This window comes from Mauremys mutica, chromosome 21 (genome assembly GCF_020497125.1).
Source record: "Mauremys mutica isolate MM-2020 ecotype Southern chromosome 21, ASM2049712v1, whole genome shotgun sequence".
In the NCBI taxonomy this organism is placed as follows: Eukaryota; Metazoa; Chordata; order Testudines; family Geoemydidae; genus Mauremys; species Mauremys mutica.
The window spans coordinates 22,580,011-22,607,169 of record NC_059092.1 but is presented as its reverse complement, the minus strand read 5'-3'; the positions used below and the strand labels follow the sequence as shown (position 1 = coordinate 22,607,169).

The 27,159-nt window shown below is 50.4% G+C and overlaps 1 protein-coding gene across 1 annotated transcript in view; it reads left to right on the top strand.

Moving 5' to 3' along the window:
- Positions 1-486: 486 nt before the first annotated feature.
- LDLRAD2 (low density lipoprotein receptor class A domain containing 2) overlaps positions 487-27,159 on the top strand; it is a 48,270-nt gene continuing 21,597 nt past the window's right edge. The window contains exon 1 of the mRNA XM_044996572.1: positions 487-1,305. Within this exon, the coding sequence (XP_044852507.1) occupies positions 1,173-1,305 (133 nt within the window). The 5' untranslated portion in view covers positions 487-1,172. The remainder of the gene's footprint in view (positions 1,306-27,159) is intronic.

Sequence of the window (27,159 nt, the reverse complement as noted above, 5' to 3'; positions counted from 1 at the left end):
GCAGACCTCAGCCTCCAGCAGTCGTTCTGTGAGTGCCATAGGCAAGTTCTATGGGCTGAGCAACCTGCAGTGCTCTGGTCCACTGTAAGGCCAAGGATGGGTGAGCAACCAATTGGGGAGGGAGATGAAAAGCAAGGGGGAAGTGGGCCCAAGCAGTAGAAGTGGGGAAATGGGACCAGGACAATAAGGTTTTGAAGGAAGAAAATGGAGATGATTCTGTTTTGTCCAGTTGGGTCTCCTGAAAAACATTGGAGCCTGGATGCCCTTCTCTAAATGGGGCATCTTCTCCCACCTCCCTGGCAAGGTCAGTCTGATAAATAGCTGCCTGGGCCTGTTCTATGATATTCCTCTTTATGGCCTGGATTTAGGCAGGTGCCTCCCTTGAAGCGTGTGTATAGCTCCATTGACTTAGAATCTCAGGGTTGGAAGGGACCTCAGGAGGTATCTAGTCCAACCCCCTGCTCAAAGCAGGACTAGTTTTCAGACAGATTTTTGCCCCAGATCCCTAAATGGTCCCCTCAAGGATTGAACTCACAAGCCTGAGTTTAGCAGGCCAATGCTCAAACCACTGAGCTATCTCTCCCCGCTGTCTTTGATGGGAGTGCTCAAGTGCTCAAGCAACTAACAGAATCAGGGCCTGAGTCGCCTCCATCCGTTCTAAATCAGTCTGGAGCCATCGTTTTCAGCCTGGATCTCCCAATACCTGTCTTGTTAGTGCCATGGCACGTCCATGCCTAGCAGCTGTGCCCTCATCCTCACTGGCTAGACATTGTCCATCTCGGTTTGCTGTCACCATATGATGCCTTTTAGTCTTGTAATGGATTGGAGGATCCTGGGGCAGCATGTTTTATTGTTCCCCTTGGCTCTTCTACTGCTCCATCAAATTCCCATAGTTGCCATGGCTACGCACCAACACAAATCCTGACCGTAAAGAGCAGACTGAAGCAAGGACAAAAGTAAAGCTCTAGGGGTCATTGTGCCCAGACAAGAAAGAGAAAAGTCCTCTGCCTTTTAATCAACAACGGGGCTGCTGCCTTTCGCAATGAGCAGATCAGCTGCTCCCCTTTGTTCCCATGTCACAGCAACCTCCAGCTTGATTTGCTCACTGAAAGCTAGGAGGTCACCACACTCCTCAGTCGACCAGCTGCTGCTGGCCTGGCTGGTACTTCCTCATGTCTCGCTGTAGCTTGGGATTTGGGGCTCCTGAAAAAGGAAACACGAAGATGGGGGGACACTTGCATATGCTATCAAAGTGGCTGGTTCTGCTGAACTTCATGGCATTGGAGGTCTCATCCATAGAAACAGGTATGGTGCTTCTTTTGCTTCCCAGCTGGGCTGATCCAGAACTCGAGCTCTCTCTTTGGTTTACTAGTAGAAACCTGACTTTACACCTGAATCTAAAGTGCATATCTGACATGCGCTGTAGCCACACTCCTTCCTATCTTTGCATAGGTGAGAGCTAAACGGTTTTGCTAGGATGGGGAGAGATATGTGCATGGCCTATACAGAAGCTGCTATTTTTCCTGGTTTAAAAGGCAGCTGCATAATACTGATAATACTGAATGATTCATATGGTCTGAGGGGAGACAGGCACCTGTGGCTAGCAGGTGACCATCAGTAGTTTCCCAAATCATGATTGGCTGTGCCCCGGTGTGTATTTGCCTGTGTGTCCTCAGCGCTAGGTGCGACCTTTCTAAGCATGGAAGACATTCAGCATACTTCAAGGGCCCTGATGTTGTGCTGAACTGTGCAATGACGTTGGCATTCACATACAGCTACTTGACAGACTGTTTGAAATTAATATTTTTCCTAGGGTATTGAGGCCAAACTCTCATTCACCATGCAAGAAGAATCACTGTTACCATCATTCCTGTTTCACTTCTGCAGGTGCAAATCAGGAGTGAGTTCCACCAGTGTGAAACTGGTGGAAATTAGAGGAAAATCAGGCTCAATGAGTCCAACAAGGCAGCATGAGGCCTACATGGCATCTTCTGTCCAGGGAAACATGATTGAGTAGGTAGAACCTATTAACTTGCCTTGGAACAAAATTCTCCCCTCTCTTCTGCGGCATGGGTAAGAGAGTCACAGTGTGGACTGGAGAGCAGCATTTTGACCTTAGTCCTGTGGCTGAATGCAGCCCTCTCTCACCCTTGTGCAGCCCCAGTAAGCTGAACAAGGAGCTTCTACGGGTGTGACCAAGTGCTGCATTTGGCTCTCTATCACATCCAGATCTGGTTAGCCAAGACAGTGACAGGTGCCTTAGCAGCGCCATAGACGGAAAGCTATCTATTGTCCATTGTGTAGCTGTAATGCTAGAATTATCAATACCTGTCTTACCACAGAGAATGTATGCATTCATTGCATGTAATTCACCAGCCCAGGAATCTTACCGGCCTAAGCAAATGTTAGTTTGGAAGGGATGGCTCCCCATCAGGAGGTGGAAACATTAAGAGGGTGTTTCTAGAGTGGAATCCAGGAGTTAAACCCTTTGGGGTAGGAGCGGCAGGTGCTTTCTTGTGTCGGATTTAGTACTTTAATACCCATGAGGAAAAGCAGGGAAGTGTTCAGAGGTGATGGAGGAAATTCCCTGAAACCCAGAGGAAATGGGTTGTGAGGGAAGTTCACTTTGCAGGATTGTCTCCTACCTTCCCTTCCCCTGGGAACTGGAATGAACTGGGGTCAACAGACAGAAAGAGACATTTTTCTCTAGGAAGCGTCTGAGAGGGGCACAGGCTACACTGGGAGGAGAGGACGTAGGTGGGTGCATATGTGCTGGAACTGCCACACCCCCCGGCTGGAAGTGGTTTCCATCATATCCAGGGTTTACAGTTTGGTTCAATGGCTCTCAGCACCCCCACTATACACCTTGTTCCAGCACGCCTGGGTAGGCGGGTGGACGAGGGCACATGGACCCCAGGAGAGTTTGGAGTGCCCTCGTCACCACGTCCTATCCTCTGGGTAACTGTGCATGCTGGCTGCCCCACACCAGGCGCCAGAGCACAGCACAGAATGTTTCGCCCATTCCAGGTTTTCTCTGCTGTAATGGACTTGCTGTAAAAAATAGAAGGGGAATCCTGGCCCCATAGGAAGTTTTGCCATTGATATCAGTGGGCCCAGGATTCACCCAGACATGGATCCGAACTGGCACCTCCAATCCAGTCCCTCCTGTGTTTCAGGTGGGGTTGGATTTCTCTAGTTCCAATTCCCACCCAGCTGAAATCTTATAAGAACAGCTGGTCTTGTGCGAGCTGCACCACTCAAGATGGCTCAGATCTCACCAGGTCAGACAGTTTTACATGTTTGGGGCCAAAATATTAGATCATCCGTTTTTGAGATTTTCCTGAATCAAATCCAGACACAAGTCCTAGTCCTGATTTGGCTTTGACTCTAAACCCTAGCCCAAGACAATCATAGAATATCAGGGTTGGAAGGGACCTCAGGAGGTATCTAGTCCAATCCCCTGCTCAAAGCAGGACCAATCCCCAACTAAATCATCCCAGCCAGGGCTTTGTCAAGCCTGACCTTAAAAACCTCTAAGGAAAGAGATTCCACAACTTCCTAGGTAATGCGAGAGCTAAAAACCTGATCTGCTTCTCTGTACTCAAAATAATCTGGACAATCTAAGCAGCCCCCCTTCACTGCTGGGGAATCACTGCTGAAGGCTTTGAAGGAGCCAAGCCCTCATCCCTCTGCAAAGTAAGCTCCACTGTACAACTTCAACAGCAGGCTGCAGGGCTTAGTTCTCCAAAGGAGCTGTTTCGGCCAATGATTTGAGATGTAATTGGATTGAAATCACCTGCATAGGAAACAAGATGTTTTGTTATCAAGACGACATGGCCCTTTGGCATTGACAAGCAGCAGAGCTAGAATATGCTGACACCATAAAGTGCTGCCCCAGTGCTTCCCAGACGTGTACATTTTTCACTGTGTGGGCTCCCAGAGGCACAGAGCAGCATTGTTCAGGTCTCTGTGTGTAACTGCAATGCCACGGCCAGGGACGTGAGCTGATTCTGTGTGTGCTTGGCCCCAGTGGACTGCTCCCTTGTGATTTCAGGGTAACAGTGAGAAGGGCCATTAAACAAGCTCCTGGTAATTTGATGTGTGTGGGTTGGGGGAGTCTTGGAGTACACTACAGGAGCAAACCTTTTTCTGCTCATCAGCACCAGTGGTGCAGGTTTATGGCTGACCCATCCCCTGGTACAGCAGGGGGCTATTAGGAGGTGGGAACTTTTCTGACCTTCTCCAGGGCCCAGTGTACCTCCCTGAGGTGGGAGAGACTTTGAAAACTGGGATTCTGCTCCCAACAATTTGCCATGAGCTTCTCCTCCCACAGGAGGGAGACCTGCCCTCTGTGTCCCACAGGCAGAGCTGGGAAGGCACCGGCACCAGCAACTGCATTGAGGAGGCAGCGGACACCAACCATTGCGGCTCTTTCTCTCCTTGTGAAGAACCCAAAACAGAGCTGGACATGCCCGCTCGGAAAACGATCTCCAGTTCATGGAGCCAGCTAAGTTTTTAAACTAAGGACTGGGGGAAAGTAAACAGGTGTGGAGGAGCACATGGTTTGGCCAGAGACATCCCTTAGGGGAAGATCTATTAATGGAGATTCTTTATGTCCTAGTAAGGAGGAGAGGATGGAAGATGATAAAATACAGGCAGGATCTGATAAACAGTCAAATGAAAAAAGTCCCATTCAATTACATCACATAATGGCAGACAGCTAAAAAGTGACAATTTAAGTGCTTATATACCAATGCTAGGAGTCTAAATACTAAGATGGGTGTGTGACGGGTTGGATCACAGAACCCCCCTTGGGAGCTGCTACCCAATGTGCCAAGACTACATCTACCCCTGCTTTCTCTGCCAGCTTGGGACTCCAGTACCCTGTCTTGCTGAGCCAGCAACCGTCTGCTCCAGCAAAGACCCAGGGTCTGAATTACTTGCCCCAAAGCTGCAGGTTTACCTGAAAGCAGCTCACAGAAGTGTTCCTGTCTTTAACACTCAGATGCCCAACTTCCAATGGGCAAACCCAAATAAACCTGTTTTACCCTGTATAAAGCTTATACGGGGTAAACTCATCAATTGTTCGCCCTCTATAACACTGATAGCGAGAGATGCACAATCGTTTGCTCCCCCAGGTATTAATACATACTCTGAGTTCAGGAAAAAGTGATTTTATTAAATACAGACAGTAGGATTTAAGTGATTCCAAGTAGTAACAGACAGAAAAAAGTAAGTTACCAAGCAAAATAAAATAAAATGCACAAATCTCTGTCTAATCAAACTGAATACAGATAATCTCACCCTCAGAGATGCTTCAGTAAGTTTTTTCCTCAGACTGGACACCTTCCAGGCCTGGGCCCAATCCTTCCCCCGGTACAGCCCTTGTTCCAGCTCAGGTGGTAGCTAGGGGATTTCTTCTGACTGCCGCCTCCTTTGTTCGGTTCCACCCCCTTAGATAGCTTTGGCACAAGGCGGGAATCCTTTGTCCCTCTCTGGGTTCCCATCCCTCCTTCTAAATGGAAAAGCACCAGGTTAAGGATGAATTCCAGTTCAGGTGACATGGTCACATGTCACTATAAGACTTCATTGCCCACTTGCCAGCACACACGTCTACAGGAAGACTTACAGGTAAAACACATCCATCTGCAGACAATTGTCCTGGTTAATGGGAGTCATCAAGATTCCAAACCACCATTAATGGCCCACACTTTGCATAATTACAATAGGCCTTCAGAGTTATATTTCATATGTCCAGTTTCAGATACAAGAGTGGTACATTTATACAAATAGGATGATCACACTCAGTAGATTATAAGATGAGTAATGATATCTTACAAGAGACCTTTTGCATGAAGCATATTCCAGTGCAACATCACAGGGTGAACTAGAGTGCCTTGTATTAAATGAAGATATTGATATAATAGTCATCACAGAAACTTGGTGGAATGAGGATAATCAGTGGGACACAGTAATACCAGGGCACAAAATATATCGGAAGGACAGAACAGGTCATGCTGGTGGGGGAGTGGCATTATATGTCAAAGAAAGCGTAGAATCAAATAAAGTAAAAATCTTAGATGAACCAAACTGTACCATAGAATCTCTATGGATAGTAATTCCATGCTTGAATAATAAGAATATAGCAGTAGGGATATATTACCGACCACCTGACCAGGATGGTGATAGTGACTGTGACTTCAGTACCAGGCAAACTGACTGAAACTATAATAAAGAACAGAATTGTTGGACACATAGATGAACATAATTTGTTGGGGAAGAGTCACCGTGGCTTTTGTAAAGGGAAATCATGCCTCACCAATCTACTACAATTCTTTGAAGGGGTCAACAAGCATATGGACAAGGGGATCCAGTGGATATAATGTACTTAGATTTTCAGAAAGCCTTTGATAGGGTCCCTCACCAAAGGCTCTTAAGCAAAGAAGCACTTCTAAAAGTGACTGGTTTATAAGGCTTTCTGCATGTCGATGCAGTCCAGAGGCTTGGTGTTTTCCAGCCTTTTCATGTAGGTTGTCATCATTGGCTTTGCTGATTGGTCTGGCAAACCAAGCTCCTCCACTTTTACTATATAAATCCATGGTATGCCCACATCTTGAATACTGTGTGCAGTTCTGGTCACCCCATCTCAAAAAAGATATATTGGAGTTGGAAAAGGTACTGAAAAAGGCAACTAAAATTATTAGGGGTATGGAACAGCTTCCGTATGAGGAGAGATTAATAAGACTGTGACTTTTCAGCTTGGAAAAGAGATGACTAAGAGGGGATATGATAGAGGTCTATCAAATCTTGACAGATGTGGACAAAGTGCATAAGGAAGTGTTATTTACTCCTTCACGTAACACAAGAACTAGGGGTCACCCAATGAAATTAATAGGCAGCAGGTTTAAAACAACCAAAATGAAGTACTTCTTTACACAACCCACAGTCAACCTGTGGAACTTTTTGCCAGGGGTGTTGTGAAGGCCAAAATTATAACAGGGATAAAAAAAGAACTACATAAGCTGTCATGGGATAAGAGGGCAGGTCCTCTCATGGATCAGTAACTGGTTAAAAGATAGGAAACAAAAGGTAGGAATAAATGGTCAGTTTTCAGAATGGAGAGAGGTAAATAGTGGTGTCCCCCAGGGTCCATACTGGGCGCAGTCCTATTCAACATATTCCTAAATGATCTGGAAAAAGGGGTAACAGTGAGGTGGCAAAATTTGCAGAAGGCACAAAAGGCTTTGAGCTGGGGCAACTGCTTCCAGCCAGCAGCCTTATAAAAAAGCAGCCAGTTGCAAACTGAGTGAGCTGCGAACGGAGGAAAAGCAAACAGAGGGAGTTTACCTGGGAACCAGCAAACAGAGGGAGTTTACCTGGGAACCATCCGAGAGGCTCCACGGTGAGTGCTGCATTAGGGGAGCTGTGTGGTGAGTTGGTGGGGTGAATCTCCGAGTGTCTATTTGTTTGACTGGTGCTAGTTGCAGGGACTGTTTGACCATGTGTTTGTTTGAAAAGTGTGAATTGGGAGTGCTTTCTCACAGGTGGGCTGTGAGTGGTTGATTGGAGGGAAGGCTTTGAGCCAGGGAAAATGCTTTGAGACAGCAGCCTTGTAAAAAAAGCAGCCAGTTGTGAACAGAGTGAGCTGCAAATAGAGGAGAAGCAAACAGAGGGATTTTGCCTGGGGAGTTCGCCTGGGGGGCGTTCCCACAGAGTTTTTGCCTTTTGGGCTAGCAGTAAATACATCTGAAGAGGCTCTTAGAAGGAAGATAATATGGATAGTGAGCAATCAGCTGTTGTGACCTGCACAGCCATGTTGGTCTTTCTTGCAGAGGATAGAAGCCACTTCATCTGTACGAAGTGCAAGCTGGTCTCCATATTGGAAGAGAAGGTTAAAGGATTAGAGAGCCAAGTATCAACCCTGCGTTGCATCAGAGAAAATGAAGACTTTCTGGATAGAAGTCAGCGTTTGGTACTGCAGGCACAGCATGCTGAAGGATCAGAGAGGGCAGTGCAGAAGGGGAAGAAAATTGGCAGCATGTGACCTCCAGAAGAACAATGAAGAGAACTCATGTACCCCCAATGCAGATAGAGATAAGAAACCATTTTAAGGCTCTCTGCACAGGTACTACCGCAGAGAATGGTTTGGAACAGTCATCTGAAGGAAGAGATCAGAAGGAGACCCCATCGGCCAGAAGGCATGAGATGCACTGTCCTAGGGATGGGGGTTCCACGACCACCGCTCCCAAGAGGAGGAGACGAGTGGTGGTGGTGGTTGGGGACTCCCTCCTAAGGGGGACGGAGTCATCCATCTGCTGTCCAGACCTGGAAACTTGAGAAGTGTGCTGGAATAACAGAGACTTGATGGGGTAACTCACATGACTGGAGCACTGTCATGGATGGGTATAAACTGTTCAGGAAGGACAGGCTGGGGAGAAAAGGTGGAGGAGTTGCACTGTATGTAAGGGAGCAGTATGATTGCTCAGAGCTCCAGCATGAAACTGGAGAAAAGCCTGTTGAGAGTCTTTGGGTTAAATTTAAAGGCAAGAGCAAAAAGGGTGATGTTGTGGCAGGTGTCTGCTATAGCCCACCAGACCAGGAGGATGAGGTGGACGAGGCTTTCTTTGGACAATTAACAGAAGTTTCCAGATCACAGGCCCTGGTTCTCATGGGAGACTTCAGTCACCCTGATATCTGCTGGGAGAGCAATACAGCAGTGCACAGACAATCCAGGAAGTTTTTGGAGAGTGTTGAGGACAACTTCCTGGTGCAAGTGCTGGAGGAACCAACTAGGGTCCGTGCTCCTCTCGATCTGCTGCTTACAAACAGGGGAAGTAGAAGTGGGTGGCAGCCTAAGCAGCAGTGACCATGAGATGGTCGAGTTCAGGATCCTGACACAAGGAAGAAAGGAGAGCAGCAGAATATAGACCTTGGACTTCAGAAAAGCAGACTTTGACTCCCTTGGGGAACTGATGGGCAGGATCCCCAGGAGGCTAATCTGAGGGGGAAAGGAGTCCAGGAGAGCTGGCTGTATTTAGGGGGGCTAGCTCAGTGGTTTGAGCATTGGCCTGCTACACCCAGGGTTGTGAGTTCAATCCTTGAGGGGACCATTTAGGGATCTGGGGCAAAAATATGTCAGGGGATTGGTCCTGCTTTGAGCAGGGGGTGGGACTAGATGACCTCCTGAGATCCCTTCCAACCCTGATATTCTATGATCTTAAAGAAGCCTTATTGAGGGCAAAGGAACAAACCATCCCAATGTGCAGAAAGAATAGCAAATATGGCAGGCAACCAACTTGACTTAACAGAGAAATCCTCAGTAAGCTTAAACACAAAAAGGAGGCTTACAAGAAATGGAACTTTGGACAGATGACCAAGGAGGAGTATAAAAATATTGCTCAGGCATGCAGGAGTGAAATCAGGAAGCCAAAGCACAATTGGAGTTGCAGCTAGCAAGGGATGTGAGGGGTAACAACAAGGGTTTCTACAGCTGTGCTAGCAACAAGAAGCAAAAGTGTGGGCCCCTTACTGAATGGGGAGGCAACCTAGTGACAGATGATGTGGAAAAAGCTGAAGTACTCAATGCTTTTTTTGCCTTGGTCTTCACAGACAAGGTCAGCTCCCAGACTGCTGCCCTTGGCAGCACAGTGTGGGGAGGAGGTGAGCAGCCCTCAGTGGTGAAAGAACAGGTTAAGGACTATTTAGAAAAGCTGGATATGGGTCCAGATCTAATGCATCCAAGGTGCTGAGGGAGTTGGCGGATGTGATTGCAGAGCCATTGGCCATTATCTTTGAAAACTCATGGCAAATGAATGAGGTCCAGGATGATTGGAAAAAGGCAAATATAGTGCCCATCTTTAAAGAAGGGAGGAAGAAGAAGAATCATCCAGGGAACTACAGATGGGTCAGCCTCACCTTGTCCCCAGAAAAATCATGGAGCAGATCCTCTATATAGATCCATGGTACACTCACATCTTGAATACTGCATGTAGATGTGGTCACCCCATCTCAAAAAGATTTATTGGAATTGGAAAAGCTTCAGAACAGGGTAACAACGATTAGGTATATGGAACAGCTTCCCTATGAGGAGAGATTAACAAGACTGGGACTTTTCAGATTGGAAAAGAGATGACTAAAGGGGGATATGATAGAGGTCTATAAAATCATGACTGGTGTGTAAAAAGTAAGAAGGAACTGTTATTTACTCCTTATAACATAAGAACTAGGGGTCACCAAATGAAATTAATAGGCAGCAGGTTTAAAACAAACAAAAGGAAGTATTTTTTCACACAACGCACAGTCAGCCTGTGGAACTCCTTGCTAGAGGATGTTGTGAAAGCCAAGACTATAATAGGGCTAAAAAAGGAACTAGATAAGTTCATGGAGGACAGGTCCATCAATGGCTATTAGCCAAGATGGGCAGGAATGGTGTCCCTAGCCCAGGAGTCTCAAACTCAAATGACCCCGAGGGCCGCATGAGGACTAGTGCATTGGCCCGAGGGCCGCATCACTGACACGCCCCCTTGCTGCCCCTGGCCCCACCCCCAATCCACCCCTTCCATGAGGCCCCGCCCCTGCCCTGTCTCTTCTCCACCTCCTCCCCTAAGCGCGCGGCTCCCCGCTCCTCCCCCCTCCCTCCTGGAAAGTGCTAAGCGCCACCAACAGCTGTTTGGTGGCTTGGCGGTGGGGCACTTAGGCGGCGGGTCCCGGAACAGAAGGGGCCCCCCACCGCCGAAGACCGGGCTGCGCTTCGGCGGCGGCGGGTCCCTCTTTTCCCCACCCCGGCCGGTCCCGCTTCCCACCCCGGCCCCGGCCGGTCCCGCTTCCCTCCCCCACCCCCTGGCCCGGCCCGGCCCTGGCGGGTCTCGCTTCCCTCCCCCACCCCCTGGCCCGGCCCGGCCCTGGCGGGTCTCGCTTCCCTTCCCCCCCCCCGGCCCGGCCCGGCGGGTCTCGCTTCCCTTCCCCCCCCCCACGGCCCGGCCCGGCGGGTCTCGCTTCCCTTCCCCCCGCCCACGGCCCGGCCCCGGCGGGTCCCGCTTCCCTTCCCCCCCCCCCACGGCCCGGCCCGGCGGGTCTCGCTTCCCTTCCCCCCCCACGGCCCGGCCCCGGCGAGTCTCGCTTCCCTTCCCCCCCCCCACGGCCCGGCCCGGCGGGTCTCGCTTCCCTTCCCGAGCCCCCCCGGCCCGGCCCCGGCGGGTCCCGCTTCCCACCCCGGCCCCGGCCCGGCCCCGGCGGCTCCCGCTTCCCCCCCCCCCTTACCCGAGCGCGTCTCCGGCGAGGCCTGAGCTTCGTCCCGCTCAGAGCCGCGTGGTGAGGGGGCGGGGCTGTGAGCTCCACGCCGAGCGCAGCGCTCAGCCCAGAGCTCCCAGCCCCACCCCCTCCCCACGCGGCTCGGAGCGGGGCGGGGCTCAGGCGCTCGGACGGAGACTCGGCGCTCTATGCGCCGAGGCTCCAGGAGAGGGGCGGAGGCGGGAGCCTCCGCTTTTCTCTTGGGGGCCCCTGCAGAGCCCGGGGCCCGGGCAAATTGCCCCCTTTGCCCCCCCCCTCTGGGCGGCCCTGGGGAGCTCCGCGGGCCGCAGGGAAGAGCTCCGCGGGCCGCATGTTTGAGACCCCTGCCCTAGCCTCTGTTTGCCAGAAGGTGGAAATGGGTGACATGGGATGGATCATTTGATGATTCCCTGTTAGGTTCATTCCCTCTGGGGCACCTGGCATTGGCCACTGTCGGAAGACAGATACTGGGTTAGATGGACCTTTGGTCTGGCCAAGTATGACCGTTCTTATATTCTTAAGTTTGCCTCTCCCCTTTGCTCCTCTCACCCCTGGGAGCTAGACTCCCTTACCAAGAGAGTCTCACCTTTGCATGCCAGCCAGGGTAAATTCTCAAAGATCTGTCCAGTTTTGCTAGAGTCAGAACATCAATGGGACTAGCAGAGGGTCCACTGGGATAGAGTTTGGTGTCTGGTACAGACCCCCAGGATCTGATTTGGATATGGATAGAGACCTCTAATATTTTAATGAAATAAACACTATCAGGAATTGTCTGATCATGGGAGACTTTAACTTCCCAGACAGAGACTGGAGGACAAGTGCTACTAATAGTGGTAGGACCCAGATATTCCTGGATGTGATAGCTGACAGATTTCTTCACCAAACAGTCACCGTACAACAAGAGCTGGTGCTGTTTTAGAGTTAGTATTGGTAAGTAGTCAGGACCTCATAGAAGAACTGGTTGTAGGGGACAACCTTGGTTCGAATGATCATGAATTAATTGAGTTTAAACTAAATGGGAGGATAAATAAAAACAGGTCTGCAACTAGGGTCCTTGATTTCAAAAAGGCAAAATTTAAAAAATGAAGGGAATTGGTCTGGAAATGGACTGGGGACTGAAGAAAAACTGTAGGACTGGTGTTCTTCAAGATGAGTTGCTCATGTCCACTCCAATGCGGCTGTGTGCTCACCCCAAGCACCGCCACTGGAAAGATTTCCCCTCAGTGGTATCCGTCGGGTCGGCTCTGGTGCCCCCTGGAGTCACGCCCTCATGGCATGGTATATAGGGCCCTACTGACCCGCCGCCCCCTCAGTTTCTTCTTGCCAGCTAACTCCGACAGAGGAGCAGGCAGAGGGGTGGGGGTGGGTATGGACATGAGCAACAAATCTCAAAGAACAGTTACAGAAGGTCAGGAACTGTTTTTCCTTCGAGGGGCAACTCATGTCCATTCCAATGGAGGTGACGCCCAAGCAGTTGTACAGCTGGAGGGTTTGGAGTTCATTGGCATGTTGATTGTAGCACCACTCGGCCAAAGCCTGCGTCATCTCTAGCTTGCTGGGTGATGGCATAGTGTGACTTGAATGTATGGATGGATGACCACGTCACCGCTCTACAGATGTCCTGAACTGGAACCTACCCCACGAATGCCACTGCTGATGCTTGAGCCCTTGTAGAATGGGCTGTCAGTGGAGGAACTGGGACCTTTGCCAGGTGGTATCATGTATGGATACAGGAAGTGATCCACGATGAAATTCCCTGGATTGAGACTAGGCGGCCTATAATTCTGTCTGCAATGGCTACTAAAAGCTGAGTGGATTTCTGAAAAGGTTGAATTCTTTTTATGTAAAAGACTAGTGCACACTTAACATCCAGTGAGTGTTCCTCCCTGTTAGCATGTGGCTTCAGATAGAAGACTGGTAGGAAGATAACCTGGTTACAATGGAATTGAGAGACCACCTTTGGTAGGAAGGCCAGTTGCCGCCATAGCTGAAACTTGTCATTGAAGACGACCATGTACGGTGATTCTGAAGTAAGAGCTTTGATCTCTGAGACCCTTCTAGCAGAAGTAATGGTGCCCAGGAAGGCACCTTCCAGGCTAGGTAGAGCAGAGAGCATGTTGAAAGCCGTTCAAATGGAGATCCTCTGGAGTTGTTTTCCTTGGCACCAGGGATGACTTTCGGTGCCAGGAGTCCTGGGACATAGAAGCAGAGTCCTTCCTCAGCACTGGAGAAGCAGAACAGCGCCGCGCCTCCCTTAGAGACGCTGGGGTGCTTGGTGCCAGGTCAGTGTGACTCGGCTCTGAGGGAAGACAAAGCGCTGCCTCCATAAGGAGGAACTTCAGTCTGGTGTCCCTGTCCTTCTTAGTTTGGGGCCTGAAGCCCTTGCAAATCCTGCAGCACTGCTGCACATGGGCCTCCCTCAAACACTTGAGGCAGCTGGAATGTGGGTCACTAACCGGCATTGGCTTATGGCACGCACGTCTCAAACCCCAGGGATTGAGGCATGCCCCAGCACCAGGGATGGGCTAACCCTGCTGTGACCCGAGGTGCCTAGGGCAGCCCACACTGAAAATGCCACGGTCAGGACAGGCTGCAAGAGGACAGCAGATTCCCCCAGAACTGGAGGTTAACACTGTAGTTAGATTCCCCAAACTGTGCTCCTGATTCCCCACATTGGTTATCAAGAAGCTAAAAAATAGAAATCACAGAGCCCCCTTTATTGCATTTCAGTTTTCTGGCTCCCAATCAACAAATAGATCCAGTAAGGTGAGGAGTTATTTAAAAAATTCTGCTCACTATATAAAATGTTCTTCTGATCCCCAAAGGGCCAGCCACATTACCAGGTCAATATTAGTTTGGATCTTAACCGAAATATCATGCTGCCAGTCAATCCTTTAGTAACTAAAACTAAAGGTTTATTAGAAAAGAAAAGAAAAGAACGAGAAGAGAGTTGTTAAATGGTCAAAGCCATCAGATACATATATAAGACTTCAGAGTCCATATATCAGGATCTTCGCAGCATTGGTGTGTTGGCTAGCTTGAAAGACCCTCTGGAACACATCCACAGCTTGGATGGGTCTATCAGTCCTGTGTTCAGAGCTTCAGTTTTTAGAGAAGTTGCTCCAGAGGTAAGAAGCCAGACTGAAGACAAAATGGAGATGGTGCAGCTGCCTTTTCTATCCTTTGCCATGTGGCTTGTACATCCTCTATCCCAAACACAAGCTCACAGCACATGGGCCTGGAAAAACACTTGGAGTCCCCTGTCCACAGGCATGTCCCTAGGTGTCCTGCTGACTCATAGTTGTAGCCCCTGGCTTCTCTCAAGGGGTTTATTGTACAGCTGATTGCCCTTAATAGGCCATCAAAAAGGCTGGATAATGCTGATGCCAATCTGTCTGGGGGTCACCCAGAAACACAGCACAAGTTTGATATACAAATAATACCACATATTTATAACTCACAATCAGGGGTGAAAGTAACTTACAGGACTTACCAGTACTGCTGGAGTCCTGAGGGGGCGTGGCCTCATCCAGAAGAGGCGTGGCCTCAATTGGAAAGGGCGGGGCCTCTCAAGATTTAAAGGCCTTGGGGCACCGGCTGTGGCTGGGAGCCCCAGGGCCTTTAAATCAACTGGGGCTCCCAGCTGCAGAGATGGCTGGGAGCCCCCGGGGCTCAGGGGCAAATTAAAGGGCCCAGGGCTCCAGCCGCCACGGGGAACCCTGAGCCTTGCCGGGCTGGGGCCAGGATTTAAAGGGCCCGGAGCTCCTGCCGCTGTGGGGAGCCCCAAGCCCTTTAAATCCTGGCCCCAGTCCAGCCGCCGGAGCTGCGGGCAGGATTCAAAGGGCTCTGGGCTGCCCGCAGCCGCAGGAGCTCTGAGCCCTTTAAATCCCGGCCCCAGCTCAGCCGCCAGAGCTGTGGGCGGGATTTAAAGGGAGCCCTTTAAATCCCCACTGCGGAAGCCAGTGCGGTCTGGCACGGTGTACTGGCTCTTGCCGTACACTGTACTGGCTTACTTTCACCTCTGCTCACAATACAAAGATGATACAAACCTGATGATCATATTTAGCCCATTATAACTTTCCCACGAATACCTTACATGGCATATATTGTAAGATTCAATGCAATTTTGTAATATTGGTATCAATCATATTATAAATGGTCACTCATATGCCATACAGCATCACACCCATTAAGCGGGGTCAGCTAACTAACTAACTAACTAACTGAAACTTAAACACTACAAAAAGAATTATGTACAGTAAATAAGCAAAGTTCACTAAGAAATACTTGTGGAAAAACTCAGGGACAACAGCAGTTCCAGTGACCATCACAGGCAGTAAGAAGTAACTGACAGGGTGGCAAGATGGCAGGGCCCATTATACCAACACCATGAGGGCGTGACTCCTGGGGGCACCGGAGCCAACCCAACGGATACCGCTGAGGGAAAAACTTTCCAGTGGTGGTGCTCCGGGCAAACACACACTGACATTGGAATGGACATGAGCAACACATCTTCAAGAAGAACTCAAGGATCTGAATGTGGAGGAGGCTTGGAATTTCTTTATGTCCAACTATCTGAAGCCCACAGCCCAAGCAAGGAGGAAAAATTCCTAAGGAAAGTTTGCAGCCCAAACTGGATGAGCAAGCATCTCAAACAGGTGATTAGGAGAAAGCCTGAAAGGAATGGAACATGGGATGGATCAGCAAGGAAACCTACCCCTTGGAGGTCAGAGAGTGTAGGGATAAAGTGAGACCTGCCAAAAGCTAAGCAGAGTTGGACCTTGCAATGGAAATTCAAACCAATAGTAAAAAGTTCTACAGTCATATCAATAACATGAAAACAAGGACAGAAGAAGTGGGACCACTAAGCACTGAGGATGGGGTGGAGATTAAAGATAATCTAGGCCTGGCCCAATGCCTAAACAAATATTTTGCCTCAGTTTACAATAAGGCTAATGAGGAGCTTGGGGGCATTGGATGGGTGGCTAATGGGAATGAGCATATGGAAGTAGAAATTACACATCCAAGGGGGAAGTCAAACTCAAACAGTTTAATGGGACTAAATCGGGGGCCCAGATAATCCCCATCAAAGAACATTAACGAAACTGGCACATGAAATTGCAAGCCCAATAGCAAGGATTTTTAATAAATCCATAAACTTGGGACTCATCCTCTCTGGCTGGATGTGGTGGGGTGTGCATACCCAGCACTAGACAGGAAAGGCTTAATCCAAAACTATGGGCAGACCCTGCTGCGCATGCTGCAGCTGCTGTGCTAGTATAAAGGAGAGCAGCCCAGATCAGTCTGGGCTGACTGCCAAGAAGGAAGGATGCTTGGTGGAGGCTCCAGCCTAGAAGTCATTACAGCCCTTGCCTGAGGGAGCTGGAGATCCCGAGACCCAAACTGGAGACCTGTTGCCTACAGTTAACTGGCTGGAGTCAGAGTCTCAGGGAGTCATATGCGCTGAGGAGCCCAGAGACCCTGATGCCATCTGGACTGAGGTTTCAGAAAGCCTGGTAGGAAGTGACCCAGGGAGGTGGAGTGAGTGGTATCTCCCACCTGTGTAAGGTCAGCATGTTGCGGGTGGATTCCCCACTGACCCAGTGGCGGACCACTCTGCCACTGTTAGGGCCCTGGGTCAGGACCCGGTGGAGTTGGGTGGGCCTGGTCCCCCTACCCCAATGCTACCCCCCCTTTAGTGGTAGCCCCTGGATTTTGCCATTAGGCCATGCTGCCCTGCACTCAAGAGCCATTGTGTTGACTCCAGCCACTAGGCCACACAGCCCTGCACTCAGTGGCCGCTATATTGACTCTGGCAACTAGGACATGCAGCCCTACACTTGAGGGTCAATATATTGACTCCAGCCAGTAGGCCACATGGCCCTGTGCTTGTGGGCGGCCATATTGTCTTGGGCCATTAGGCCACATAGCCCAAACCCAAGAGCTGCCGCTTTGACTCTGGCCATTGGGCAACACTGTTGTGAGGCCCAGAACAGTCCAGTAGACTGTAACCATGGTGTCAGGACAACCACGACTCACTGGAGAAGTGCAAATTTAGTAATTATATTTAAGAGAAGGAAAAAAAGTGACCCGTTAGTTTGACCTCAGTTGTATGCAAAGTCTTGGAACAAAGTCTGAAAGAGAGAGTAGTTAAGGACATAGATGTAAATGGTAACAGAGATAAACTACAACATGGTTTTATGATAGGTAGATCATGCCAGACCAGCCTGACCTCTTTCTTTGAGACGATAACTGATTTTGTAGACAAAGAAAAACATCTGATATAGTTCCACATGGGAAATTACTAGTGAAATTGAAGAAGATGGGGTGGTTTGTTATTGTAGGGTTGCTGCTGCTGAGTTCCAGGCTGTGCATGCTCCTTTGTTATCACTGAGCTGGTCTCTAAGGATAGAACAAGAAGCAATGGGCTTAAACTGCAGCAAGGGAGGTTTAGGTTGGACATTAGGAAAAAGTTCCTAACTGTCAGGGTGGTTAAACACTGGAATAAATTGCCTAGGGAGGTTGTGGAATCTCCATCTCTGGAGATATTTAAGAGTAGGTTAGATAAATGTCTATCCAGGATGGTCTAGAGAGTATTTGGTCCTGCCATGAGGGCAGGGGACTGAACTCAATGACCTCTCGAGGTCCCTTCCAGTCCTAGAATCTATGAAACTATGAGCACTGGAAGGTGCATGCTGATTTGGGTTGATCATATATGAACAAGTTAAAAATATTTTAAAATGATGAAAAATAATCCCTCAACAGCATGTGGCGCAGAGCCTGCCTGCTCCTGGGGAGCAGAGTTTGACTAATGCTGGGATGGAATTAAAATAAGTCCCCTTTGGAAATAATTGGCAAAGCTCTACTGCTTTTACTCAGAAAGGAAAGTGACACCATTGTTATTTTTTTAATTTGCTTGCTGGGAAAACATGACTGGAGAAGTGAGGCCCTCTGCAGAGTCTGGGAACAATGTAAATACACAAGTTGTGTGTGCACTCAGATTCCAGCCTTGTGGGCCTCCTAGGAGCTCCTGTGTTAAATGCCTGTGAGCTTTCTAGGTCTCCATGGGGAGGGGCAGTGGGGGAGGAGGGTCAAAGGCTTGCAGAGATGCACAATGGGAGAGAGGTTGCTCAGAACCAGACAGACGTAACTCATTGTGGGCAAGTGAAGCCAGATCTCCAGCAAAGGTAATGAGCGAGATGCAGAAGTCACTGGGTGAGGTTCTTTGAAAAATCCATGGCTCTGTGAAGTGGCAGGGGAGGGATCACTAAAGCTACTCTAATTCAAGCCATTGAGATACCCCTTATGTTCTTCTGAACCAGATGTGGGCTGGGCACAGAGCATGCTGCAGAGATGAAAGTAAGCCGGTATGGTCCAATACGGCGTACCAGCAAGAGCCAGTATGCCATGCCGGACCGCATTAACTTCCACTCTCGGCAGCCCAGAGCCCTTTAAATTCCGGACGTGGCTCTGGCAGCAGGGCTGGGGCCGGGATTTAAAGGGATCAGAGCTCCCCGTGGCTGCGGGCAGCCCAGAGCCCTTTGAATCCCGTCCACGGCTCTGGTGGCCGGGCTGAGGCCAGGATTTAAAGGGCTCTGGGCTTCCCTCAGCGGCAGGAGCTCTGGGCCCTTTAAATCCCTGCCCCAGCCCCGCAAAGCTCGGGGCTCCCCACAGCAGCCAGAGCCCTGGGCCCTTTAATTTGCCTCTGAGCCCCGGGGGGCTCCCAGCCACCTCTGCAGCTGGGAGGCCCTGGTTGATTTAAAGGCTCTGGGTCTCCCAGCCACAGCCGGTTCCCCAGGGCCTTTAAATCTTGAGAGGCCCCGCCCCTTCCTATTGAGGCCACGCCTCTTCCGGACGAGGCCACGCCCCCTCAGGACTCCGGCAGTACCGGTAAATCCTGAAAGTTACTTTCACCCCCGCCCAGCTGTGTTCATCGTTAGAGCCTTTAACACTCCCCAGGTACAGCTAAGGTTAGCTTAATTACAGTATCAGAGGGGTAGCCGTGTTAGTCTGGTTCTGTAGAAGCAGCAAAGAATCCTGTGGCACCTTATAGACTAACAGACGTTTTGCAGCATGAGCTTTCGTGGGTGGCCACTGCTTGCATCCGAAGAAGTGGGTATTCACCCACGAAAGCTCATGCTGCAAAACGTCAGTTAGTCTATAAGGTGCCACAGGATTCTTTGCTGCTTAATTACAGTGTGTCACACACAGTGCCACCTAGTGGCTGAATAGTGTGATACAGTTTAGCATCCGATCACATTTCCCCCTTTAAGTTCTTCGTTCCTGCCAGCTACAGTATTTACACAGCCGCGCTGTCTTTGATGTTCAGTACGGATCAGTCTGTTCAGTGTCTCTGAATTGTACTGGTTTCTAATTACACAACCAGAATGCATAACGACTTGGTCATCTGGCTGTCCATTAGTTCCAATGACTGGCTACGTTGGAATCCTTGAGTCCTCGTCTACTTGTTCAGCATCTGCCAGCAGCAGAGTTTGCTCTGTTGATTGTTCTGTGAGGAACAAACTACAGATGTTGATGATTTATGTTGAACTCTACACTGTCAGCTCGATCACTTATGATCTGAGTGCTGAATTATTTTTCTTCACGACAGCTGGAGTTGTCCATTCTTTTTCTGCATCCAATTTGATATGAACATGGTCACCACATTCTAGACCTGGCAGTTCTCTGAGTGATATCTGTTGTAAAAATGTTCAGTAGCTCTTTTGTCCTATTTGGCTCCTCTCTTCATGTCTGGCCACTTTGGAGCGAGATTCTTTTCCAAAGTTGGAACAGTAGCTCGGAGTTGTCTTCCCCTCAGGAGTCATGCTGGATTAGATCCAGTAGCCGCTCTTGGCATTGATCTGTAACTCAGAGGAGCAAGGATTGGCTCTCACTGCTGTCGGTACATCTCTCTCAGCCTCTCCATTCGCTTGTGGGTACTCTGGGCAGCTAGTAATATGATCAAAATCATATTTCATTTGGAATGACAAATTCTGCTGCTGTGAATTGTGGTCCATTGTCCATCACTAGTTGTTCTGGAATCCCAAAGTGATCAAAAGTGCACTTCAGGTTCTCCATGACATTGTTATGTCTTTCAAGTACATTATTTCATATTCCTGGAAAAACAGTCTACAATGACCAGATAGTGATGTCCTCTGAATGTGCATAAGTCTGCAGCTAGTTTCTTTTCTGACATTGGTCTATATGCGCCTTTACGTCATTTTCAAGTTCAGGGGAGTTGAGAACAATGCTGGGCTTCTGACAGAGTGTCTGCTACCACCAGATTTTTTCCTGGAATGTATTGTGATAAAGTTCCTCCTCTACCTTGGTGGGTCCTGCACTTATTGGCGGATTTTGCTAGCCTCAGAGATCTTCCTGTGATGGATCAGGAGTTGGGAGGTTTTGGGGGGAACCCGGGCCCGCCCTCTACCCCGGGTTCCAGCCCAGGGCCCTGTGGACTGCAGCTGTCTATAGTGCCTCCTGTAACAGCTGCGCGACAGCTACAACTCCCTGGGCTACTTTCCCATGGCCTCCTCTCAACACCTTCTTTGTCCTCACCACAGGACCTTCCTCGTGGTGTCTGTTAATGCTTGTACTCCTCAGTCCTCCAGCAGCATAACCTCTCACTCCCAGCTCCTTACGCACCCCTCACTAACTGGAGTGAGAGCCTTTTTATACCAGGTGTCCTGATTAGCCTTAATTAATTCCAGTAACTTCCCAATTGGCTGCAGGTGTCCTAATTAGCCTGCCTGCCTTAATTAGTTCTAGAAGGTTCCTGAGTGTTCTGGAATCGTCCCTGTTATCTTACCCAGGGAAAAGGGGCCTGCTTAACCTGGAGCTAATATATCTACCTTCGACCACTCTCTTGTAGCCATCTGGCCTGACCCTGTCACATACCAAACACCCCCCTCCCCCCCGCTCCGCTCAACACCACAGGTTTGGGCAACTTGGGACATCAGGTAGTGTACTCGCGATAAGGCGTCTGCGTTGCCATGGTGGCTTCCGGCCTGGTGTTGTATAGTGAATTGGAAAGGTTGTAAAGACAGGAACCATCTGGTCACCCTTGCATTCTTCTCTTTATTTTGCTGCATCCAAAATAAAGTGCCTGATTGGTCACGGTAAACCGTCGTCCCAGTAGGTAATAACGAAGCGTTTCCATGGCCCATTTCACAGCAAGGCACTCTCTCTCAACCACTACATACATCTGCTCTCTCGGGAGTGTCCTGCTGAGGTAGAGGATTGGGTGTTCTTCATCTCCGACCATCTGCGAGAGGACAGCTCCCAATCCTACTTCAGATGCATCTGTTTGTAAAAGGAACTCTTTGTTGAAGTCTGGGGCTATAAGCACGGGGTTACTGCAGAGGGCTGTTCGGAGATCCGTGAATGCGTTCTCTGCAGCGTCAGTCCACTTCACCATATCCGGACCCCGGGCTTTTATCAGGTCTGTCAGGGGACTTGCTCTGGTATCAAAATGGGGAATAAATTGCCAGTAGTAGCCCACCACCCCCAAGAATGCCCAGATTTGCTTTTTCCAATTTGGCCGGGGCCAATTTGTTCAGTTGGGGCTTGACCATGTCTCTTCCTACAATGTAGCCAAGGTATTTAGCCTCAGCTAGCCGCATAGCACACTTGGCTGGGTTGGCTGTGAGGCCAGCCCGTCTTAGCATGTCCAGAACCGCTTCCACCTTTTCCAAGTGGGTCTCCCAGCCGGGGGTATGGATAATTACATCATCCAGGTACGTAGCTGCATAACTGGTATGGGGCCACAGGAGCTTGTCCATAAGACGCTGGAAGGTGGCAGGTGCCCCATGCAGTCCAAGAGGAAGAACAGTATATTGAAACAGCCCCTCTGGGGTAGAGAATGCTGTCTTCTTTTGCATCTTTGGCAAGGGGAATCTGCCAGTATCCCTTTGTTAAATCAAGGGTGGTCAAAAATCGGGCATTGCCCAGGCGATCAACTAACTCATTGATGCAGGGTATGGGGTATGCATCAAATTTGGATCTCGTTCAGCCGGAAGTCATTACAAAATCTAGTGGTGCCATCGGGTTTGGGCACCAACACAATTGGGCTCGACCATTGACTGTGTGATTCTTCAATGACTCTTAGTTCCAACATCCTTTTCACCTCTGCCTTGATCTCCTCCCTTTTTGTTGCTGGGACCCAGTAGGGCCCTAAAGTTACTTTTGCCCCAGGGTCTGTGATAATGTGGTGATATGCTTCGGTGGTCCGGCCTGGTTTGGTTGAAAAATACGCCCTGGTACCGGTTGATCATCTCAGTTACCTCCTTCTTCTGGTTTGGTGTCAGATCAGGGGATATCCTGATCTGCTCATGTAGGTTCTCCCCCTGGATTGGGGCCTCTTGGGCCAGCACACATGCCTCATGCTGGTTCCAAGGTTTCAGGAGGTTAAGGTGATAAATTTGTTCTTGTTTCCATTGTCCTGGTTGCTGCACCTTGTAGGTTACTTCCCCCACAGGTTCAGTCACCTCATAGGGCCCCTGCCATTGGGCCAGAAGCTTGCTTTCTGCAGTGGGTACCAACACCATCACCCGATCCCCTGGTTGGAACTGTCGGACTTTTGTCTGGCAATTGTAGTGGGTTTACTGGGCCTCCTGCGCCTTTTCAAAATGTTCCTATACGATAGGGGTGACCAGGGCAATCCGGTCTCGCATCTTCAATACATGTTCAATTATGCTTCTCCCCTCATTGGGTTCCTCTTCCCAGATCTTTTTGGTGATATCTAATATGCCACGGGGATGGCACCCATATCATAATTCAAAGGGTGAAAACCCAGGTGAGGCCTGAGGTACCTCCTGGATGGCGAACATAAGGTAAGGTAATAGGGTGTCCCCAGTGATGAGCTGCCAAAATCTTAACAACGGGTTCCCTATAAAAAGTTCTGATTTAACAACGGGTTCCCTATAAAAAGTTTTGATTTAAGGGATGTGCGACAGCATGTATTTTTTGTACCAATAGGGTTACCATACGTCCATATTTTCCCAGGAGGTGATTAAGAACCGAAAAGCCTGACATGTCCCGGAAAATACAGATGTATTTTAACCCTACCTAAAGTTTTTTTTTAAAAAAGATGGGGCTGAACTAGAAATGAGCTCCGTTTCACATGTGTAGGTGGTGATCAGGGACAGTCTCAATTTTTGGGTCTTTTTCTTATATAGGCTCCTATTACCCCTCACCCCCGTCCCGATTTTTCACACTTGCTGTCTGGTCACTCTAGGGTGTGCACATGTGTGGGTCCCAGCTGCTCCCTGCCCCCCCCCCTCATTAAAGCACGTGTGCAGGGTTACTGCCCTGGGAACTGCAGGGCACCAGTGGATGTGGGGCTGGCTGCAGATAGGGGCATGGGGCAGGGCTAGCTGGAGGCAGGGAGTGACACGGGCTGGCTGTGAGCAGGTGATGCAGACGGGCAGGCTGCGGGTGGCTGTGGGCAGGGGGTGACTGCGGGCGGCTGTGGGCAGAGGCTGGCTGCAGGCAGGGGGTGGCTGTGGCAGGGGCTGCGGGCAGAGGCTGGCTGGGGGCAGAGGCTGGCTGGGGGCAGGGGGCTGGCTGGGGGCAGGGGGCTGGCGGGGGGTGGCTGGGGGCAGGGGCTGGCGGGGGGCAGAGGCTGGCGGGGGCAGGGGGTGGGGGTGGCAGGGGGTGGCTGGGGGCAGGGGCTGGGGGTGGCTGGGGGCGGCTGGGGGCAGGGGGCTGGCTGCGGGCAGGGGGCTGGCTGGGGGCAGGGGGCTGGCTGGGGGCAGGGGGTGGCTGGGGCAGGGGGTGGCTGCAGGGGCTGTGGCAGGGGGTGGCTGCGGGCAGGCAAGGCGGGGGAGGGGCGCAGATACTCACACGGTGGGAGCAGCAGGACGCAGCCGGAGCCCCAGGGCCAGAGGTCCAAAGAGCAGGAGCAGCAACAGGGCCAGGAGGCAGCTCACATGGCTCTCGCAGCACAGCGCAGCGCCCCCCGGCGGCCGGGAGGAGGAATTACAGGCTTCCCAGGCAGAGCCCATCAAAGCTTCCCTCGCAGGGAAGCTAGTTAACAAGCGGTTCTAAAACCGCTTCTAAATTTAACAACGGGTTCGCGCGAACCCGTGCGAACCGGCTCCAGCTCACCCCTGGGTGTCCCAATCCTTCCCATCCCGACTTACCACCTTCCTTATCATAGCCTTGAGGGTTCAGTTAAACCTTTCTACCAACCCATCAGTCTGCGGATGGTAGACTGAAGTTCTCAGGGTATGTATATGGAGCAGTGTACCGAGGTCCTTCATTAGCTTTGACATAAATGGGGTTCCTTGGTCTGTTAATATCTCCTTTGGTAACCCCACTCGGGCAAAGATCCCCACCAACTCTTTGGCTATCGTTTTAGAGGCCGTGTTCCGCAGGGGGACGGCTTCTGGGTAGCGAGTAGCATAGTCCAAAACAACAAGTATATATTGGTGGCCCCGAGCCATCTTCTCCAGGGGTCCCACTAGGTCCATTGCTATTCACTCAAAGGGGACTTCTATGATGGGAAGGGGTACTAAAGGTGCCCTCAAGTGAGGATGGGGACTGTGCAGCTGACACTCCGGGCAGGAGGCACAATACCTCTGCACTTCTTCATGTACCCCAGGCCAGAAGAACCATCGTAGGGCTTTACCCCTAAATGCCCCCCAAAAAGATGACTATGGGCAAGGCTTAATACGGGGTTCTGGTGTTTTTGAGGTACTAGGAGCTGCTGTACCTCCTGCCCCTGTACTGGTACAAGAGATCCTTCTTCATTATGAAGTAGGGTCCTGGTCCCTGGGTTTTTCCTTCCACAGGGACCCCATCTATTTCACCTCCTTCCTAATGTTGTCATACCTTGGATCTTCAGCCTGGTCCCATCCAAAATTTTCTCTCACAGGGCTGGTCTGTCCAAGTTCTAGGGGGCCAGTCTCTGTTGCCTCTCCTGGTTCAGAGATATCAGGGTGTGGGTCAGACTCATGTGCTTCTCTCTCCTGGGTGGCCTCCTTTTCAGCTGCTTGGGTCCACCTACCTATGAGAGCGACCCTCTGGCTTTGGGTCAGTATTTGGGTTCTCAAGTCCTTTCTTTCCTTTTTTGTCTTTCTACCCTGTCTTTCTACCCCTGTCTACCCAGTGGAGAACAAATCTGGGGCTATTTCAGAGAAGCCTGGGGGTTGACAGTCTACTGTGGATGCCTCACTAACTTCAGGGTTCCCCTCTTTCTCCAATCCTCCTACTGGGAGTAAGTCTCCAAACCCTGAGAAGTCCCTCCCTATGAGCACCGGGTATGGGAGTTAGGGACTACACCTGCTGCTACCTCAGTAGTGTTCCCTTGGATCTTGATTTTTACTGGGATGGTGGGGTAGTAACTAACTGTTCTATGGACACATGTTATCCCTGTACGTTTAGCCTGCAGCAGTTGACTACGCTTCACGAAATTCCCTGAGATAAGCGTGATAGCACTCCCCAAATCAACCAGTGCCATGGTCTCTACCTCATTTAGTTTCACTGGTCTGGTGTAGATATGTGGGGTTAGTGAGACCCCCACAAGGTGGATTAGGGAGCATGGGTCTGCCCAGTTCCCCAGGTTACACTGCATAGGCTCCTCGGCATTGGGACACTGTGCAGCTATATGTCCCCAGTCCCCGCAGGCATAACATCTGTATGGGGTGTGGCAAAGTCCCGTCTCAGTCTCCCCAGCCTCTGCTGTTTTTAGCTCTGGTGAGACCGGCTAGGGTAATGCAGTCCCCCTTAGGACTCAGGGGAAGTCTGTTCCCTGTCTTCTCACCAGTCTTAATTAAAGTATTTTTTACCCTGCCTTGTAGGAGAGCGTCCTGCCGCTCTGTCTGGGGAGGCTTGCTGCTTCAACACTCCTGGTAGCCAGGCTCCTTCTCTCTCTCTGCTTTCCCCCCCCCCCTTCCTTCCTCCCAGGAAGGGGTTTAAAAAGGTCTCAGGCAGCTCCAAGTTGGAACCAGCTGATCCTAATTACCCTCAGGTAGCTCCCCTCAGCTGATTCTAATTTGCTACCTTGGTAACCCTTTCTCTGCTGAACCTGCTTGACCTGTAGTTGCCTCTCAGTTGATAAGGAGGAGGGCCTTTTAACCCTCTGGGACTGACTCCTCCCCCCCCCCCCCCCGCAACTGTCTGCCCTGAGTTTATCACACATCCCCCCCCCCCCGCTCAACACTACAGGGTTGGGCTACTTGGGTCGGCAAAACAGTGTACCCTTGAAAGGCCATCCGCGTTGCCATGCTTGATTCCAGACCTATGTTGTACTCTGAAGTGGAAGGGTTGTAGCGACAGGAACCACCTGGTCACTCTCGCATTTTTCTCTTTGTTTTGGTGCATCCACTTCAGGGGAGCATGGTCCGTGACAAGGGTAAACTGCCGTCCGAGTAGGTAATAGCGAAGACTTTCAATGGCCCACTTTACGGCCAGGCATTCCTTTTCAACTACGGCATATTTCCGTTCCCTGGGCAGGAGTTTCCTACTGAAGAACAGGACGGGGTGTTCTTCCGCTCCAACCAGTTGTGAAAGCACCGCTCCCAACCCAACTTCTGAGGCATCCGTTTGCAAGATAAACTCCTTCTCCCAGTCTGGAGCTACCAGCACTGGATCAGTGCAGAGCGCGGTCCGCAGATCTGCAAATGCCTCCTCAGCCGCGCTAGACCATTTCACTATATCTGGGCCACGGGCTTTCGTTAGGTCAGTTAGCGGGCATGCCCTGGTGGCGAAGTGGGGGATGAACCGCCTGTAGTACCCCACCAGCCTCAGGAATGCTCTGACCTGTTTCTTCCGGACAGGTCGGGGCCAATTCTGTATTGCCTCTAACTTGTTGAGTTGGGGCTTTACCACACCTCTCCCCACTATATATCCAAGGTATTTGGCTTCTGCTAGCCCAATTGCGCATTTGGA